Below are 21074 nucleotides of genomic sequence, written 5' to 3' on the forward strand. Positions count from 1 at the left end.
CAGACGCCAAACAGTGAGACCGACTGCACGGTGAAGGAGTCGCTCACGGACGGCGGCTCGACCGCGGGCTCCACCGGGAGTCCGGCACCGGGTGAGGGCTGCCCGGCAGCGGCCGGCACGGTCGAGGGTATTGACGAGCCGTGCGGCCGCGATAGGGCACCGTCCCAGTCGCAGGGGTCTCGCCAGGGTGAGGCGGTATCGGCCGCAGGGATGGAGGAGAACCCCGGGTTGCGCCTGCCGACGAGAGTGAGTGATTATGGTTTGGAACGGTTCAACCGGTTGCTGGACCGGCTGGAAAGGGGCAATTTTTTAATCAAAACTAGTTTTAAGAAGTCCTACTCGTTAATTCTAATGTCGCGTAGTTCGGCACCGGCCGGAGACATAGCGGCAGCATCAGCAGAGGGTGGTGAGCCTACCAAAGGTAACAACAGCAGTAGTAGCGCGAGTAGTAGCAGCAATAGCAGCACCGCGTACACGGGTACTTCAAGCGGGACATCTGGTGGTTGGAGACGACCACGACGTCCCGGGAAGGATCTCGGCTCGACGGCTGGAGGATCCCTTCGAGGGTGGTACCCGAAGGCGAGAGGGGCATTGATAAAGGCCAACTCTAGCTCGGGTCTCTACCAGCTAGCGTTGGGAAGTGAAAGAAGCCGCGACGGGGAGACGGAGGTAGGGGCGACCACCGAGAAGGTAACTTCCGCCGGTGGCAAACCGGGTACGATTCCAACAGGTTCCGACACACCGGCGACCGCCAACGATTCCTCCAGCGCCCCCGCGGAACGTTTGTCACCAGCTCGGCATTCACATCCGGCACCGGAAGTAGCACCAGAGGCATCCAGCATCGAGCGCAATTACAATGGCGTCGGTTTAACGCAATCAGGCACGCCCGCTGTCGAAAAGGACTGCCAAAGCCACAGCACCAACGAGAGCGAAGAGTTCTGCCGGTCGGAAGTGTACGATAACGATTCCGGTTCCGGTGGCCGCACCGAGCTGGGCAATCGGCCCCCGGACGGAAGCCGTCGGCAGCGGAGTCCGAGGAAGGCGACCGACCGCAAGCCCTCCCCGACGCCACATGGCAATTACGAAAACATCCGCCCGTCGGCGGAGGAAGCTGGAGAACGCGGTCCATCGCATTGGTGCGATAGTCGAACGTTGGGTCACGGCTACCGGAAATCCGGCGGTCGAAGAAAATCGAACACTCCCGCACTCACCTGGGGAGCGTTCCAGGTCGACGACGACGACAACGATGACCCCGACGACGGCTGGAGTCAGTGCGAGGAGAGTGAACGGTTGAGCATGAGCCTTCCGCACGCGAGCGCCGAGTTCCAGTGGCAATCGGGCGCCGGTGCCGTGCCGATACAATTCTTCCAGCGCCAGGACTACATCCAGCCGACGGCCAACGATGGGTCTGATTTCCCAGCGGACCACTTGGGGAGCGAGGAGCCGGGTGGAAAACGGCATGGCAAGAAACGCTGGTTGGGTGGCAATAAAAAAAGTCAATTCACCACGAGCGCCATTGGCCGGGGCGACCTCGCCGGGCAGGAGATGGGTAATAAAATACCCCACGACCGTTCGTTCCAGCTGCCCTCGCTATTTGGCCCGGCGGGCGGCGGTAAGGGACGCCCGCGGCCGGAGAAGGTGCCGCAGTTGAAAAATATAAATCTTCATTTTCCCAATAAAACCAGTCTCCAGCAGCTTCATCAGAAGCAGCAGCAGCAGCAGCAGCAGGACTTCGATGGATTCCATCCACAACACGAGCTTACCACGTCCGGGGGGGTCCTGGTGCCACCAGCAGGTCCCGCATCCCACCGAACCCCCCCTGGGGTGGGGAAAAGTGAGCGAAAGTACTTCAATAAAGCGAAATCTCATTTCCTGAAACTTGGCCAAAAGTGTCGCCTCGTGCTGGCAGCGGGTGGTACAGCTGGAACCGGCTCCGGAAGGGCACGTTCCGGGTCGAGAGGTTACCAGCAGCAGCAACAGCACCACCAACACATCAGCTCGTACAACCTGGACGACCTCATCAAGGCGACGCACAAGTACGAGGAGAACGAGTCGGCCAACCTTAGCCAGAAGATTGTCTACAAGAGCTACAAGTCCGAGCTAGATCTCACCAAAAACCTAGCCTACCTGGACAGTTTCCTGAACGAACACTTCGATCAGGAGCAGGTAGTGTCGGAACGGCGGCAGATTGGTGGCCGAAACCAACGTCACAAGCGGGCCAAGTCGTGCACGAAAAGTCTGCACGAGTCGTCCGCGAAGGTGAGCGCCATGTCGGAGAGCACGGTTGAGACGGGCACCTCAAACCTGATCCAGCTGGAGGACGTTTGGTCCGGAGCAACCAGGGGTCAGTGGGCGGCAAACAATACCAGCTCGAGCTCTAGCGAGTATCTCCGTAACAATCTATCGACGGCGCGTGCTCTGGCCAAGCCGGAGGGCAGAGTAAAGGGTAAGTTGAAAGGTTTTCTTACGCTTACGGATGGAACTCCATTGGAAGGACAGCTGCACGGCGCTGAAGACGATGATGAAGACGAGGAAGATGATGACGATGAGGATGATGAGGAGGAAGAAGAGCAGGATGCAGCGGACGACGACAGGATGCTGCTGTACGATGCAACGGGATTCACGAACGCTCTCGGAAATAGCGCCTCACATGGTCCATCCTCCGCGAGAGCCCACGGAGCTGTGTTGGTGGAGCAGTATGGCAAAAATAACGCTACCTCCAGTTCTCTTAGTAGCAGCGATTACGCATCCGTTTATAGTGCCACCTCGAGTGGAAACGGCGCTCCAAAGTCTGGCCCGATGAAGCTTCTGTCTACACCGGAGGAAGCAATGTCCGGGGAACATCAGCCGACTGGGTCGCGCCTGCAGCAATCCGCTCGCATAAAGCAACAACTGTTGCACACCAACAACGCCACCAATCCCTTCGCGACGCCTACCGGGGGGGACCAGCTCGCGGGACTATCGATCGAAGCTCCCACCACCGGATACGCGCAGCATCATCGTATCTACAACAATTTTCTCGAGCCGATGGCAGATGGAACCGGTGCGTTCGCCGTTCCCGGTTCGCCGAAGGCTTCGGCCGCTTCCCGGCGGATGGAGAAGAACCATCGGTTGCGAAGCAACACGCACTCCATCGCGTACGCGAGCGAAAGTGGTCGCCATCTGCTACCGGCGGCCACATCGCCCCGTGCCACCCGCGCCATCGACCGCTACGAATATCGCGTGCAGTCACAGCCTCAACACCCCTCGAACACCGGAAGCCGCCCGATGGCAGCGGTATCCATGGAGACTGATTTGACATATCAAGAGGATTACCTCGAGCACTATCAGCACGCGGCTGCCCGGGCCCTTCGCTCTTCCACGTCGTCGGCCGGTGGCGATAGGGCGCTTCAGTATCTGCACCGGGCACGTCACCGCACCGCGCAACCGATGTCGCCCACGCTGCGCCACAGTAATCCCACCGCGGGCCCTCGAAACAATGGGCCAGCTAACGAGAACTCCGCCCCCGATGCGGACGATCAAGACCACGAGCCCGGTTTCGTCGAGTGTGCCGTAGAAGTCGGCGAGGACGGGTCTAGCATTCCCATCGATGACACCCCCTTCGATGCGGATGTCAGCGATGAGATGCTGCTCCTGGTAAGCGCACCGATAGACATCCGCCGGAACAACGTTCCCGGCGCCGACCATCCGTTCGTCGGTAGCGCGCGGGAAAAGAGCCTGCACAATGCGTTCGCCGAGCTGCAGCACGATATCCCGGCGGTCACCGGCAGGACGAAGAAGACGAACGAACCGCTTACGGGCTCCGACTCGGGCATCGAGAACGACGGTAAGCACCTACTTAGCTATCAACCGCAGGGTTACGATTTGAGCAGTAATCAGCTCTTCAACGATGACTACCGACCACTGGGAAGTGTCGGAGACCCGGGTGTTGCCTCACGCCATCGCTCAGCGACCCTATCCGCGTCCGGCTTGGGGGCTCATCGCGGTTCGCGCAAGACTTCCCCGGGTGCCAAAGGACCTACGGCGATGGGTAACAGCTTCCTCAACTATGGCCCACATCGGGTTATCGTGTCCCAATCGCACAAGGAGCGCGGTGAGGTTGTGCTGGAGTACGAGTGTTAGCAGGAACCGCTGGACGTGCCCCTTGCCAACCGCTGTGGTCGCTCCCCGTAACGGCACCCATCTCCCCTATCCGGTTCGGTTGTATGTATGTAAATGTTACGTGATAACGACAATAACTAGCACCATAAGGCTCCCCGTAGGTATATCTCTACTCTACTACCCATTATCGTTACTCAATCTCGATCGCTCACATAAACCTTACGATGCATCCACGGCAGAACTGCTGCACACCGTCGAGCGGAACTGGAACAGTTCCGTTCCCGGGGAGTTTCTACTGTGAAACCAAATAAGCAAAAAACAACAGCACCAGACAGGAAATGGAAAGACACAGTTTCACGTACTGGTTGAACGTTTTACTCAGTCTGTCTGGTTTTTTCCTGTCTAATAGATAGTGTAAGCTTCTTTGCAATTGTAAAAACCAAATCAGCATAACAAAACGAAATTAACTCGTCAGTCAGTTTAAGTACTCATACATGTACGTGTAGATAGCGTCGTACGCAAAAGGAAAAACTATTACATCGTTACGATATTGGAAATTATAATGATCGTTAATGAGCAGCAAAATGACAGCATGAAGCGCAGGTAGACGTGACAAATACAAGGTTTGTTCATATTGCAGTTTGACGTTTATGTTACGCTTTTCAGAATAGTTTAAAAGTCCAACGAGTCAATTGGAAGTTATATTTCGACCAAAGGGAAGAGTAGCGTGTCGTTTAAACCGTACAGAATGCTGTTAAGTTGGTTTAGTAAGAATAAGCTCTTATATTATCAGATAAACTTTATTCAGAAGCGTTTGTGGTGGAATGAGAAGTAGTATTGGATGAGAGACCCGTGATTGATACTTACACAATATGTGTAGGCCTTAAATAATTACAAAGATAATTGTTTCGATTATTTGATCACAAAACAAACTAGCAGAAAATTTGTTAAATATAAAATTCTACAACATTAAGAATTTGTTGTCAGGTCTGCTTCGGGTTTCAATTGGTGAAAAACTTAATGTTTAAATCACGCAATGGTCAAACTTTCACTCGCATCAAACCACAAACGTTCGACGATAACGCACGAATCGAATGCACAGATGTCGGTAGAGAAGTTAACTCAACATCACGAGATCACAAGAAGCAGCATTCCCCGAAACATACTCATTATGAAAATTGCCACGCTGCGAAAAGCGTTCGTTAGCACAAATTCACGCTCTTGTTAATTAAACTCGCTTCAACCAAGTCATGTCGGACTTCTTCTGATGCAGCAAGCGGCAAGTGAACGGAGCAAATAGTACGAACTACCATCAAACAGTATGCCAATCCGTTTCGTTCTCTACCCAACTTCGCTAGCTTAGTTGAATGGAAGTCGGCTAGCGGTCGGTTTTTTACAGCAACCGAAAAAAATTGTAGCATCCCTAGTAGTAAAATAATTCAAGACTCGCGAATCAAACGTCGAAAGCAAAGGGATATTTGTAAAGTGGAAGCTCAACCAACCAGACAGCAAAGCATTACGCCATTGTCGGCTTCATTTTCCCACTCCAACCGTTCTTCAAAACCATAATCACTCGCTCGACTGCACCGCAAGCCGGAATGCAGTGTCGGCCGGGTTCCGGCACCGAAAGTAAAACACATTTACATTGCCAACCCAAGGCATCCGAGGGGGTGCCGGGTGCAAAAGTGAACACCAACCAGCTAGCCATTCATATGGATACCATCGGGGTTTTTGTTTTTAAATTTAAACTACTTTGTTTGGGTTTCTGTTCCGAAAGATTTCACCCTCGTTGCCACTCCGCACACGGAACGCAACGAAGGCAACACGACAACAGATTTCACATTTCTTTAGTACTTAAGCAAACAATCAACCAAAAAACAAAACCAACTTACTAACGCGACGAACGAAGCAAAACTTTAACATGCAAACCAACACCGTAGGTTTCTCCCTTAACGCATACGCAACCAGCAAACCAGCAACCATCACACGAACAGTGAAACAATTCACCGGCTTTTAATTTTCGTTTTTCCCAGTTTTCCTTTCCAAACATACATAAAAAACACACACACACAACACCGCGCCAAATGCATTCAATTTCCTTCATCAGCCTGGGCAGTGCAGGCAGTTGACTTTGCTTCCGTTCCGATGTTTTGCATTTACTAGCGATTGTTTATGTTTTTCTTTTCCCTGTTTTTTCCAAATTTATACAACCTTTTTTTCCTGTTCGCTTTTTGGTTAATGGTTTTCAGCTGCGCTTCCAGGATGTTTTCTTTAGAATATTTATGATTTGTGTGTTCATCACTATGCAAGAGTGTTTTTCTTTTCCGTTTTTAGTTTTATTTATTGATCAGGTACAGTGCGCTTAGTTTGTAGAAGCTCTGTGTTTTTTTTTTATTTAGTATTTTTCCTATCAAATTTATGTTTAAGGAACTCAAAGCGGTTTTATTCTAACCATAACGGTTTGTTTTCGTTTGATAAATTAATCTTAATTTAATAGTTTTTAATGTTCGGTTGTGTATTGTATGGTTGCAGAAACGCTATTATTTCCGAAGGCTGAATCGTTGAATACATGGTGAATGATCGAAAGATCGAAACAAACAAAACAAACGTTTTCATTTCACTCTAACACCCGTCACAAAATGTCACGCTACACGTATCAATACATGTTTGAAATATTCGAAAACATAAGGCACGCAGCACATTCCCACACGGAAACACACGAAGGAAAAAGTAATATCGGTTTATTTTATTCCAGCCCTCATGAGCTGCTTTTGAGTTCGTTTCAATCATCCCCATTTCGAGTGTCAGTGTTTTCGTCGTTATACTTACTTTTTCCCTACTGTTCTATAACTACATCCCTTTCTACCATCGAGGGCCCAACTCTGCCAATGAACTCTTCCCGTCCAATTCCTACCAATCGCACGCAGACAACGACGCAAACGACTGGAAAAGAAAATCATCATCCAAACCGATACCGGTCCCATTAAGCACCATCCATCGCCGGAAAGAAAGGATCGCAGCGAGAGACTAATGAAAGCACTCACACATACTTTCCTGGAAAAACAACAATCCGCGTCCTTTATAGGGACTACTTTTGCAATCAGATTGCAATCGAGCTAATCAAATGGTGGACGCCTCGTTGCAGGAGGGATGGATTAAAAATTATCGACTGAAACATTCCCGGTCGGATTGGTAAACTTGGTAGCAAAAACAGAAAAGGAAAATTGCTAGAATTCTCCTTTCATCCGGTCCCTTTGTGTGACGTGCTATTTTTCACCATTCGATGGACTTTTGTTTACTTGTGTGATGTTTTTTTCTGTTGAGATGTATCAAGCTTTCACTCCGGGCAGCCAAGTGAGCTGCTTCATTTATTTCATTTTATCCTGGCACCTCTTACCCGCACACTTCACATCCGGTGTCTGTGCTAGTGCGACCTTTAAGTAGCCTCGAAGCCGACTGCATCGGATCGAGTTGGTCGAGTTTCTTCTGGACATTTTGTGAATTTTCTTCTGCACGCTTCCGACCTTACTTACGATAACGAACCCCATTTTCGTGTTCTCTATTTGTTTTCGTCGCCCGGCTGCACCAACGGCTCTCCAATCAACGTTCCGCGTCGGATCGTGTGCCAATCCACCGCTCCTGTTTTCACCCACTCCAATGTGGGACGGGGGTGATTTTTAACGTCGACAAAATAACGAACGAATCCCGAACGTACCATACCAGACCCGATAAACCGGCACACTCCACCGACAACAACTCGACCACTCTCATTAAACTCACCTACATCGCACTCTCCCACCACCCATCGACAACTCCTTCCCGCCATGAGGGCCCTCTCCGGAACGGGACAAACGACGAGGTCTACCGTCAACAAAGACGCCAACCCTAAACCGAACCGAACACCGACACCATCACGATCATCACGATCTACTCCCACCGACAACCCATCCGATCGTCTCACTAGCTCACGGTATCTATCTCCCTTTGTCTTTGGTTTGTGTTTGCTCACGAATGTGTTTGTGTGTGTATGGTTTTTTCGTTTTTCCATTCCTTTCTGCGTGTATTTTCACGGTTCACGATTGTCGTTGCTCAGCAGGAAGAGAGACCGTTCCTTGTTCGAGTGCTTCTGTTCTGCCGTTTTTAATCTGTTTCAACACCACCACCTTAACCACAGTTTATGCATGACCAGGCCATCCAGTGCACCTTTGTGGGCGAGTACGATGATGATTAGGTTGCCGATTTTGTTGCACCGGGTTAAACACTTTCCGTGTTCATCTAAATGCAATGCTATTTTTCCTATCCCAACAACGCAGGTTCATGGCTTCACAAAAGGTTTTCCAAACGGTTTATGCCTGCCAGAGCTAACAACTAACTAAAACCGCATCAATATGCTCGTTTCTGATCATGCCACCAATTGTACCGAAACAATTGAATAAACTTGTTTGTTCTGCATTTTAAATGTATTGAATGCACATGCACGGGAGACAAGATGGCGCATTCCCAGTTTAGACGACAACCTCTCTCACTTGAGATACAAATAGAGCACACGAGAAAAACAATTATGCTAAGGGTATTTTTCCATGGTTGGCACTGAACAAAACAAAATCCCTAACAAGGCTCTTCTTGTTGATACCTTTACCCTCAGTAAAAAAAAATAACATATTTTCTTTCGCCCCCCATCCACATTTTGCCGCACATCATCCGATTCCGTCATAAATAAATCGTGCAGTTGTTGGAACGGCACGAGCGTTGGCATAATAAAGCTTCTCGTTTCGCCATGGCTTGTGCACGTCAACGTGGGCTGATTTGATGGAAAAAGTTTCTCATCCATGCCATCCACGAGGGCACGATCGAGTACGCTGCTCGAGTGCGGCCCATGTATTCATGGGCACGGTGTAAACCACCGGGCGCCTCCACGAAGCACCAGGCGTCTCCATTTTCTCCTTCGAAGGAGAGGGAATTTGATCGCGCTTGCAGTAGGTGATGTGGGATTTTTTTAATGCAATTTACTTACATGCACACCGCAGAGAGACGTACGCCGACGTAATCCTATACCAAAAGGGGAGCAACAAAGGGGAACAACATCGTGGCAGAAAACAACTTTGACAGATTTAAATTTTTATTGCTTTGCATGACAGATGTTAAGTGTAAACTGATGCAAAATATGAGCGTACATCTGCGACGGGGAACATATATCTTTTTTCTGCAGCGTTATACTTTCGTTCCTCCTAAATCCAACGTTCAGTGAAGGAAGGAGCGGAAGGAGCCATCTGAGCGAACACCATGGAATGCAAACATATTCGCAGCGTTCGAACTTTCAAATCCTACCATTTCGTTCACCTTGGAAAAATCTTGTTTGGCAGCATGCTGGCAGGTACAGTTGCTTTCCTGTGCGGGCGTTTATTGGCAATGAACTTTTCTCTGAGCTGATGGAAAGTTTTACGCCGTCTTTTTGTGACCCAAAAGTGCATCGGTAGATGAAATGGTAGTGGGATAAAAAAAAAACCCTCTTAAATGCCCGTCCACGATTGGCGTGGCTTGTGTTTGTCGCCCGGTACCGTGTGCAATTTTTTCCCAACCTAAAAGCAAGCAAAAACAGGAGCATCTCGAATGAAATGAACTCATCACCGCTCGCCTCGCCTGTGAGGGCTCTCCCAGGGCTTAGACTCAAATTTATGACATCGGGTGTCAGCATAAATAAAGAGAGATTATAACGCGCGTACCGTTTGCTCTGCTGAATAAAGGGGGTACTCGTGTTTCGCATATTTTTTTTCCCTCCCGCGCCAGGCGCAACTTTTTCCTTCCACACAGCGTGTGCCGGAAATGGAAAACCGGCTCGGGGGTCAGGGTTCGCTGTTCACGCTGGGCAACGGCTTTCGAAAAGCCTTTCGACAACGTGATTCTTTTGCGACTGAAAGAAAGCCAACGAACCGGACCTAGTCTTGTAGGTGCTATCCTGCACGATGCAGTCGTCCTCCAGCTGAAAAGCTTCCCGGAGTGGTTTATAAAGCAAAGTCTGTCGGCGCAGGAAATGACGTCCCAAGCGCCACCATATGCCATTTGGATAAGCTTCGTCGTCTTGTTCCTCGTGTTCCTTTTGGCCACAGTTCTCGTACCGTAGTCGAAATCTGATTAACTTTTCAATATGTCGACCTACGCGATGGTACCGTAAGTTTACTCTGTTTTAAAACACTAGCAACGAAGCTAAGCTCAGAATAAATCGCTTCATCCGCGTCACACTTTTCGCTCTAACGGTGAGCGGTCCTTTCCACCGGAATATGAATCGGGGACGTACTTCATGTAACTTTTACTACAAACAAAAAAACCCACGACAAACGGCTGCGCATATGGGTTTCACGTGGAAAAGCTTGGAAAAGTAATGAACTTTTTCATTAACAGCATGTTCTGTTACATCGTCGCTGTTTAATATGCTTACGAGCTGCTCGCGACGGAAAATTATGTTTTCTAAGTATTTTTGTTTTTACTAGAACGGTTTTAATTACAACCTATGGTAGATACGGGAATGCTTGAAATTTCTGTACTCTTTTCATTTTACCTGCTTCTAATTAAACAAAAATTATTGAAATATTTCTCTTGCGTATCTGAAATGCTGGAACACCACACACCGGTGATGCATGGAAACGATATGAATGCGTGCTATGTTGAATTCTTGGTTTGAGGATTCAATAAAATAAGGAGTAAATCAGAACTCTTCAATACATGGAAACAGAATATTATAACTCCCTTTTGAGCAATGCATGTTATGGTTTCCTATGCTCGCTCGTTACGTCAACCTTTTTCAATGCCTACTCATTCTCTCGCCAACAAATTGAAGCACTCAAAACTCTAACGAAAGGATGGCCTGCTCACCACCGTGAGGCATACTTGGAATGGATTCACAATTAGTACACGCATCGAACCATACCTTTTGTTCCGTTTCTGTGTCATTTGATCTTGTTTGACATTCCTTCACCCTCAATTACATCGGATTTATCATGTATGTTCACACACTAGAATGGCAACCGTATTGAAGCGTATTGCAACGATTCTTGTCCGACTTTGCATTTATGTATATTTTTATTTCATTTCTCATTCGTACGTTTAAGCTAATGTTATGGTTTGAACACATTCACTTATCTTTTTAAAATACATCTCATAGATTAGTGTTTGTTTGATTGCTCGTCTCAAATCTCGTGAAACTGAAACATAGTTTCGTTTTTAGAAAGTTTCATTTTGTCCGATGCTGATGTTTATAAAGTTTATTGCAATTTATTTTATCTTTTACTGTCCAATGAATATCAGTACACAAAAGCACACAATTGTTATGCCTGCCATATTTAGACCTTAACTCAGTCAAACGCAACCCAGTACATCCCAGTCTGTCACATACACTGTCCAATTACGAAATTTTCACACCGGGCTTTGCCCGCTCCAGCACTCTACCCTGATATTACTGATCCCACTCCAAATCGTTACAAGAATCCGACGAATCACAAAACAACGTACTGGTGGACACAAAACAAACGAAACAACCACGAAGCTAACGAACAAAAAACTGAAGAATTTATTTGAGTATGAAAGTATATGAAATTTATACATCTATATATACACGTATATATATAAAATATATAGTTGAGTAATTAAAGACTGTGACAAAATGAGTGCGAACTGTATTAGAATGGCCTTTTGATTCTTGATTTTTACCTCTTTTCTTCCTCATTGTGACTCTATAAATATTCTCTATATACATACATATACATATTTGTTCTTGTGAATGGATTGTTCTGGGTTTGATTCTATATACATGGTATGATATTTATATAAAAACGCATCCCACTGCCGAGCATTTTCTTTTGTTCAAATATTCTGACTGACTGATTGATTGATTGATTGATTGATTGATTGATTGATGAAATGATAGTGTTATAGTTTTTCATTTACCGTCATGGTCGCCTTTTCTGTTTCGTCTTGTAACATGGAGCTCTATCTTTCTTTCGCTCTCCTAAACTCATTCGCCTTGTTTCTCTGTCTTTCTTCCACTGTCTGTCTGTATTCTTTTCCTGCGGTGGTGGAGCCGAACCTTCCCAAACACACCTTCCGTCTGGCTGCTAACCACTTAGAATGTTCCCCTTTACATGTTTTCGTTGGCTCCACTGTTGCCGTTTTTATCCGATTTTTCATTTTCTTAGAACCTTGTTTTTTTCACTTGATATGGGCTGCAAGTAACGTTTCTAGCGTGCAAATAAAAAGTTTGTTTCGAATGATTTTTTATAAAACTTTTATTTTCCATATATTTACTCAATGCATCCTAATAAAAAAAACAAACCAATATTTTCCTCCACGGTTGGGAGTTTCTTTCCTCGTGCGTTTTCATTGTTAACAGCTCCTCCAACCAGTAACTAGTGCCGATTGGTTGCGTTTTCATGCTCAGTGTCGTTGATTTAGCGTTGTGTTTCGGGTTTGCAACCACACCACAAAAAAAAACCATACAAAAACAAAAAAGGATACCAACACAAATAGCTAAAAAAAACTCACCAGAACACGATGGATATGATGCGGATGATGAAGCTCACCTGTTGATGATTGGTTGATGGAATGATTGGTCGTACACGAAGAATAATGACTGGTGACTGATGATGGTATTAATGCTGCTCGGTTGATGAATTTTTGTCTTGCTCCTGTTGTTCCGTTTTTGTTTTACATATGTTGGAACGTGTCTCTTGCGTTTAGTTTTCCTTTTATTTCAACTACTTGTGGAACGATGCGTTATGATGTTATTGATTATCAGATATGGTGGTTTGTGCAAAAAAAAAAATGTTGAAAGTATACTCCAACTAATCACTCGCTGCGGAACGCCTATGAACGGATATGATGGGTCTTGTTTTGTGTCTGTATATTGTTGACTGCACTATTTCGCACCCTTCTTTGAGTACGGTTTTGTTTTCTTTTCGGTACTGTTTTTGGTCGGGAATGTTATTACTTTATCGTTTCGATTTGAAAAACTAACACCAGTATGAAAAAAACAAAAAGCATTTATAGTCAGTTGTTATCGAATGCAAACAAAACGTTTCCAGCGAAATGTTGACAACACTTTGTTACTTTTGGTTTTCAGTTCGTTTAGCGTTTTGGACGATGATTGGTATTGAGTTTTCTAATTGCTCTGGTCTGATGACTTATTTACATTACAACTAGTGAATGTTATTTCTAGCTTTCCTGAACGAACGTACAAACCAAACAAAAACAAATGTCACTCCAATTTCTTCTGCATACTTTCGGTTTCGGTTACCATTTACTTTTTGATCCGTTCTCCTTTTCTATTCCCCTTTTTGGCTAACGGTCTTGATGAGTGATGCTGAAGGTATTGTTTTAGTTTCTAACTGTCCTTGTTCTAGTGTACTTCTACTTTTTATCCCTCGATATTGATATACATATTTATATAAACACTCTGCATCTTGCTGTCGTTTTTTGGGTTTTGTTCATTCGCGCGTTTTGTTCTGAACGCTAGATAATATTCGTATAAGTTTGTGCATTTCACATCACACGGTTTTCGTTCACCTTAATGGCATTACATCACATCCATCGTAGCACTTCCCATCCAAACTGCATACTCCATAGCCCATACCTTCTTGCACCATGGAAATGATGGCGAGTTGAAAAGTACACAACCGAGACGGTACACTACACACACTTCTTCACACATGTCAACAAAACGGTTTCACGTTTCTGGAGCCCCAGCTACCAGTGACATGAAATATGATTATACCATTACGGCAGCATATAAACACTTACAACGACACGTAGCCACGAGAGGCACACGTAGCCATGCACACCGGCATCTCCACCGTCTGCAAGCATTACTCGAACAGAATGTAACGCTGAACGCATTTTTAAACGCCTCTCTAGATATATAAGACACTTCTAGCGTGCAATTACGATGTTGTTGGATGACGGTTGGTAAAAGTAGAGAATGTAGCAATCAAATCCGTCCCGCTGTCTAATGGCAGTGGCAGCCGCATTGTCGCATCCTTTCCGCACTCGACGCGTTTCGTACCTGTTCTTATCTGCATCCCAATTACTTGCACTTGCACATGTTAACTACCACTGCACTGCATTTTATGCACCGTTTGACTCATCTTCTGCAACCCACTTTCGCATCGCATCGGCTTCGTATACTTCTTCCACTCCGAAGGTGTGTTATGTTACATTTAGTCTTTTAAGATGTTTTTTCATTATTGAAATCCTTGAATCATTCGTTTCAATTAGTTTACCAAATCAAATTCTACCCTTTTCTACATGTTGCAAACAGTAAAACGAAAAAATGTTCAAACAAAGCAAATGGCTCATAAAACATTGTACAAAGCCGCATTGATATGCAAACCTTCGGAGGCGATAAACTATGCGATCCTCAAACCAATTACTAGCTGCTGGAAAATTCGCCACCACCGCCACTCGACCCGGAAGCCCCGGACCGAAATTTCACACTCCGCGGCGTACAGCGAAAGAAGGCTGAACGAATGTGAAAGGTTTACTGCCTTCACTTTGAAGATGAATTGCTATTTAAAAACACATTACACACCGACAGTTTGGCAAGGCTTTTCCTTTACGATTATTATCACAATTGGACCCAGGATTTTTATGGCATAAATACGTCGGATTTATGCGCCGACATTCTTTTCCACGTGGTTTTTGTCCTCTTCGCACGTACTTCGACGCTTTCCTTTGGCGTGCGAACGGCGGGAAAGGAGTGAAAATGGAGCGACTTTCATGGTTTTTCATTTTCAACGTTACTCAGCCAGACAAAACCACCTAACGTCGGAAGGACCCCTTTTCTTTTTGGCTACAACCAGCCTTTTTTTCAGCGTCGTTCTTCAACGCCATGTGCTTTTGCAAGAGGTAAACGACATAAAAATAATAACAACAACAAAATCCTTGCCGCGCCAGACATTCCCCGAGTGGGAACGTGAACCATGGTTGGACGTGGTTGTTTTTATGTACATATTGTTCGTTTATAATCGTGTTTCACGCCACTCGACCAACATTATACTCACAGAGAACATGTAATTTTCTCGCGTGTGCCAAGGATCGAGTGAACCCAAGAACGGTAGGGGAAAGCTATTGCTGCTGTTATGCTTTCGAGTAAAAACGGTACCAAATGTTTGTCAGGGGGTGGAGAGTTTCCCGGAGATAAAGCATAATCTTATTTGCCATAAGCTGCTGCCACAGTGCCGGCTTTATTAGCTCTCGAGTAACTCGTCTAGAAATTAAGCAATTATTTTCGATTTAACCTTTTGATGAATGGAGGTAGGCTTTTCAGATAAACGCCACATAATGCGCAATCCAAAACGATTATGTTCTTTGTTCGTAAAATTATTTGTCTACCTCACTAGAAAACAGGCAAAAATATTTGCTCTTGAAGAAGAAAGAAAAACAACCCAAGTATCTGAATTTTATAGGATGAAAGTTTTAAAAATATTACATTTCCCAGTTTTATTTAAGCTTAAGTAAAAGCAATGGTGTACAATTTCAAACCTAAAATTGTCGACAAACTGTTTCAAACGGTTACGTAAACAGTATTGAATTGGTAAAATCAGTTAGCTTTAAAATTGCCATAAAAAAAACTTTCTCCTTTACCCACCCCATTTCCGTAAAAGGGTCTGACAAGTTAAATCGACCGTTACCGTTTCATTTGGCACCCGATATAGGGGACAAATCTGTCGGAAATAAAATCAATTATTTTTAATAACCATCGCGCTGGTATAGCTTCCACCCGGTGTCGATGCCAATAAAAATCCTACTCGAATGACCACTTTTTCCTCGCTCGCAAATGTCCACCTGCGACTTGCGACCAATACGGGGTGCGCTAGCAAAACATAATTTCCGCCCCAATAATCATAAACATCGATCGATCTCCGGTGGATCGGGCGTACCCTCGCCGGCTGATTTAACTCACCTTTTCACCTAACGCATTATGAGCGGTGCGTGCTACGTAACGGATGTATCCACCATGAAAAATTTAGGAACAAAATAAAAACGAAACACCACAACCAGCAAAGTTATTTTTCCGACACCGTAAACGATTCAGTAGAGAAGAGACAGAAAAAGCATTCGCAATGAAATGTTCCCACAACAAGACGCGGGGGAGGAGTGGACAGCCGGCGACAAGCGTCTTTCGCCTCTCCGTGTTTCTTGTTTAACGGCAGGAAACTTTCCGCGACCATCCTGGGGCCGTTTAAACTGGGGAAAACAATTTTCCCACCCAAAAGCGATGGAATAGCAATGGCACAACACAACAACCACAAGTAGAAAGTTTGCTAGTGAAAATGTTCCGAAATGCAATAATGCACGCACACACCTTCATCTCCCGCAAAACGAGCCTCCCGTTTCGAAGCGGTACGATATCGAGAAGTGCCGGAAACTTAACCGAAAGCGATCAAAATGGCAATTGAAAAATATGTACCCGGTACCGATGGCGTGGCTTTTCCAAATTGAGTTGTGCGATCGCACGATGGAATGCGACAAGCGACTGCGAGAGACTTGTGCTTTCACTCTATCTCGTACGTCCCCTTTGCTTCTTTTATCCCCCCGGGGAGGACATTTGGAACGGAAGTCAATATTCTTAAAAGCATCCTGTCGTGGAAGATGTTGCTGTCGGGGAGGTGAGGGGGAATGGAACGCAATAGCAAGAAATGGCTAAGCAAGTTACCAGATGTTGCGCTTTTCCCCGTCCTCGCGTATGTGGCTGGGATGTTTCCCGTAGGATGGAGGAAAGAATATTGTTTCGTAGTTTTATTTTTATCCCCCTCCTTTCCTACTTATTGCACTGACGCAAAAGCTAGTCAGCTGTATGTAACCCTTCCTCGAAATGCGCACCAAGCTAATGCTCTCCAGGACTCGTGGAAATCGTTTTCGAATAAAGGCGAAAAGAAATCGCACGATTCGCAACTAGTTCTGGTACCGTACCCTAACCTCAATTGAGCGTCATTCCCATGCACGTGCTCCGGAAAAACGTTCGGAAGCAGCTCGTTCCTGAGAGCTCGCGCCAAGTGCGCGATGATGTCGGGGATGATGATGATAAAATTGCTGCCGATGTTGTTGCCACTGATGCTGATGATGATGTTATGCCGTACGCTTGCTAGCCCCGTGCATGCAGGCCGTCACAAAACTGACATCGTGGCAACATGTTCCGGAGCGTTCTAACATATTTCGCATTTCATCGACTTCGCTCAAATAACCCCTCCAGCTTGGCGAAGGGAACGGAGGAAAAAAAGCGGCATTGTCCTCACAAAAATTGACAGAATATTGACTGACGGCAATAATCGTAAACCGTTTCGGAACCGATTGGAGCCGCTGCTTTGGTTCGGGCGTGAAGTGGCGTGACAGCGTGTGATGAAGATTTCCACCGTCCGACCGTGCCTAGGCAGTGCAGGACGTTATGAAAGAAGTGATACTTCTTCCACCCGTTGCCCCATAGCACCCTTACGCACCGCCGAGCTCGGCTTTTGAGCATGCCATCGTTAACTGGAGCGACGTCGTTATTATGTCGTACATGGGTCCTCACTGTTGACACGATCGTCGAGTGACGCGTGGGGAATCGAATTCGGTTGAAATCTGATAACCACCACCTCAGCGTCAACGTGCATCCGTGGCATGTGCTTGTATACGTGTGAGTGTGCGAATGTGCTTCTATGAGCGAAAACATTTTCCTCTGGCATGCCGTTCTCCGTCGTACGAGGCACGATTTGTACAACGTTGTAAATAATACTTTCACTGCCTGTGACCGGGTGCCGGATGTTTATTTCATGACCTGCTTTATTATTTCCACTCTGTGGTTCGCGTTCGAAGCAAATCGTTTGCCCAGTTTACTTAGTTTTTGTGTTTCTTTGATTTATATTTTCTTTTGGTTTTGCTCATTATGCGTATGTTTTCCACATGTAGCATTAACACGTTTCGCAAAACTAGTTTGCATCTGCCTGTGTTTACATTTTCACGTGTAGGATAATGCCGTTCGTGCCTGCTTTTGCTACAGACCACCATACCCACACCCACCTGTACCTTTTGTTGCACCGCATAAGCTCTTTATCATTCTCGCCCTTTCCCCTTTCTCGCTCGCGACGCACCTCGTGCTTTACGAACAACAACCTGACGAATGATAAGAAGAAAACAAACTCAGGAGATAAAAAAAAAACGTTGATCCTGTTTACCAAAAACACCACGCCACAGCTATCTCACCATCCTATTTTAAACAATTTCTTGCGAAGTGCATGCGATTTTTAACTGCAGAATATTGAGGAGGCTGTGCAAAAGAGGATTCTGGTTTTCCAACCATCCTATTGAATTATATTTCTATGAAAAAAGTTTCCAATGTACAGATAATAATAATAATCCCATGCATTTCAGTAAGCGAAATCAGACAATAACAATACCTCGAATAGGGACCAATTTTTTCGACACAACAATACAACACTTTCTTCATCTATACAGCGTTTTGTGTATTGTATCGAATAATGTGCTTATTTTAATATTTGCAAACGGATTTGATGAAAATAATTGTCGACATGTAGACACCAGTGCAGAACACTTATTTGTAAACATGGCCACATGGTGACTACATGTTCCACAATTTACAGAATTGTGTTGGATTAGAAACTTTATGAAACTTTGACAACCAAAACATGGAAATCTGAACCAATTTGATAGAAAGCTATCCGATGGTATGGTAATCCAACACTTTTCCATTCGAAAATGGCTAACGCCCAACGAAACTATTTTCATTTTGTTTGTTTTTCTTTGCTGTCACATCGTTGTACAATATTTACTAGTGCCTTTTCCGGTGACTGAAAGTAACTTTGAAACATTGCCTTTCCAATCAACACTACCCACAATGTGCCCGATGAGCGGCACAATATACACGAGTCTTATACAACATCCCCCGTTCATCTTGTTGCGAAACTAACACAGTGCCGTAATTTTAATACACGACTGTCTTTCTTTCTTTCTTTTTCTCTCTTTCTCTCAATCTCTCTCTATTTTTCCCCAACTCTCTTTCACTCTGTTTGGTCTTATTTTAACGCTTTTTCGTGGTTGTTGTGTTTTCTCCCGTCTCTTCTCTCTCTCTCTCTCTTTTTCTCTGTTTCTTTCTTTCTACTTGCCCATTTTAGACGATGCCCGTTCTGCGGACATTCGGCAATCACGTAGCCTAGCGGGAGCGTACCGATCTGCCGGTGCCCGTGTCCCCGGTGGCGGCCGCATCCGGTGGCGCCGGCAGTGCTGGTATTGGGGACGATGGCACCCATCACGGCATTTACTACTACCACCCGCGGCACGACTGCCAAAGCCACAGCCTCGAACACAGCTACGATAGCGAACACAAAGCACACAGCACCAAACAGCAGCAGCAACAACAGCCACACCACCACAACAATCACTACGCCACCTACCACTACTCGGGCGGCAAGTCGGGTAGCTACCACCACCCGCACCACCACCCCTACTCCTACACCAATGGTGGGGGTGGCGGCGGCGGTGCCGCTTCAAGCGGCCAAACTGGCAACGCGAAAAGTCGCGGTCCCGCGAAAACCTCGCACGCCAAACGCCCGCCGAACGACTACGAACGGCCCGGTCCGGGTGGTGGCGGGGGTGACAGCTCCCCCGGCGCCCTAGACCCCACACCGCCCCCCCACTACGGGGGCAAGTCGGGTGGCAAAAGTCGCAAGCTCAGCTGCGAGCTGTTCGCAGAACCGGTGTCCGGTGGCTACGGCTACGGCGAACCGAAACACAAGCACACCAAAAGCAAATCACAATCGCAGATGCTTCTGCTGCCCACACCGACCGGCACCCTCACGAACACCACCACACTGCCGGCACACATGGCCACCGCGCCGGCCACGTCACTTCCGCGCTCGACCACCGCCGGCGCCAGCGACCCGGCCTTGTCCGCCGACTCGCGCCAAAGCACTCCCACATCGCCCTCCCCGCCTCCGCTTCCACCACTCCCACTAGGGGGCCACCATGGTGGTGGCACCAAACAAGCGCCAAGTGTGCAGAATGCCAAGCAAACATCGCCCGCCCCATCGCCCTCGATCGGGCGGCGCTATCAGGCGAATAATAATAACACAAATAAATCACACAACAGCACCGCCCACCTCCACCAGGCGCCCCCTCCGACGGCAGCGACGGCACCGCAACAACAACAACAACAGCCACAGCAGCACTACACTAAAAAACACACTCAGAAACATCAGCAACAGTCGCCGGTAAATAATAGTGGCAGCACTGGACACGGCAGCAGTAGAGCTAGTTAGTTGCAGAAACCGGAAACCGCCGGTAGGCAACCCTCCGGGGGTTGGTGAGGAACAGGAGGAACACAACTTTGAGAAATTGTTCGAACCGCAAGGGACGATCGAAATGCACCACTGACTGTTGCATTGTTGCTGGAAAGGACAGCGCGCCTCGCGGGTACTTGCACACCACTGCATGCATCGTGCAACAATTGTTTGCGTTTGTGTGTCTCACCGATGTTGACACAAATACCATTGATGTACTGCAAGCCACATACCACCAACGGTTGATACGGTTTGAGGGGAACATTTTCTTGCCATCAAAAGTATTGGCCCCGATGTCCCCGGGATAAGTCCTAGAGATTTGTCAATGGCACGTTCCGTTTACATGTCTCCCAGCAACCATTTTCACAAGTGTTGTGTGTACCAGCTTCAGGCGACCCAGCACGACAGAAATTCTAGTTTTTCTAGCATAGAACGGCGGGAGGGAAATTTGTTACACAAAGCTGGAGGGATGTGGCTGAGAGCTATAGAGAGGGAAAAAATCAGAAGAAAAGAAAACAATAAAACAATGCTCCAAGCAACCCGGAAGTGACGGCACGAGAGCATAAAAGTGCGATGTGGCACAGAAGGACGGTTGTAATATTTACATACACTCGGAAAACCCATAAAAACCAGACTCGCAGGCGTGAAAAA

At 46.7% G+C, this 21074-nt stretch overlaps 1 protein-coding gene across 1 annotated transcript; it reads left to right on the forward strand.

Annotated features, from left to right (window-relative positions):
* Positions 1 to 5137: 5137 nt before the first annotated feature.
* Positions 5138 to 20402, forward strand: LOC131289572 (post-transcriptional regulator MKT1L-like). Its single transcript, XM_058318858.1, has 2 exons — positions 5138 to 5209; positions 19302 to 20402. Exons 1-2 carry the CDS (start codon positions 5138 to 5140, stop codon positions 20400 to 20402), a joined length of 1173 nt encoding a protein of 390 aa, XP_058174841.1.
* Positions 20403 to 21074: the final 672 nt, after the last annotated feature.

Source organism: Anopheles ziemanni, chromosome 3, assembly GCF_943734765.1.
Source record: "Anopheles ziemanni chromosome 3, idAnoZiCoDA_A2_x.2, whole genome shotgun sequence".
In the NCBI taxonomy this organism is placed as follows: domain Eukaryota; kingdom Metazoa; phylum Arthropoda; class Insecta; order Diptera; family Culicidae; genus Anopheles; species Anopheles ziemanni.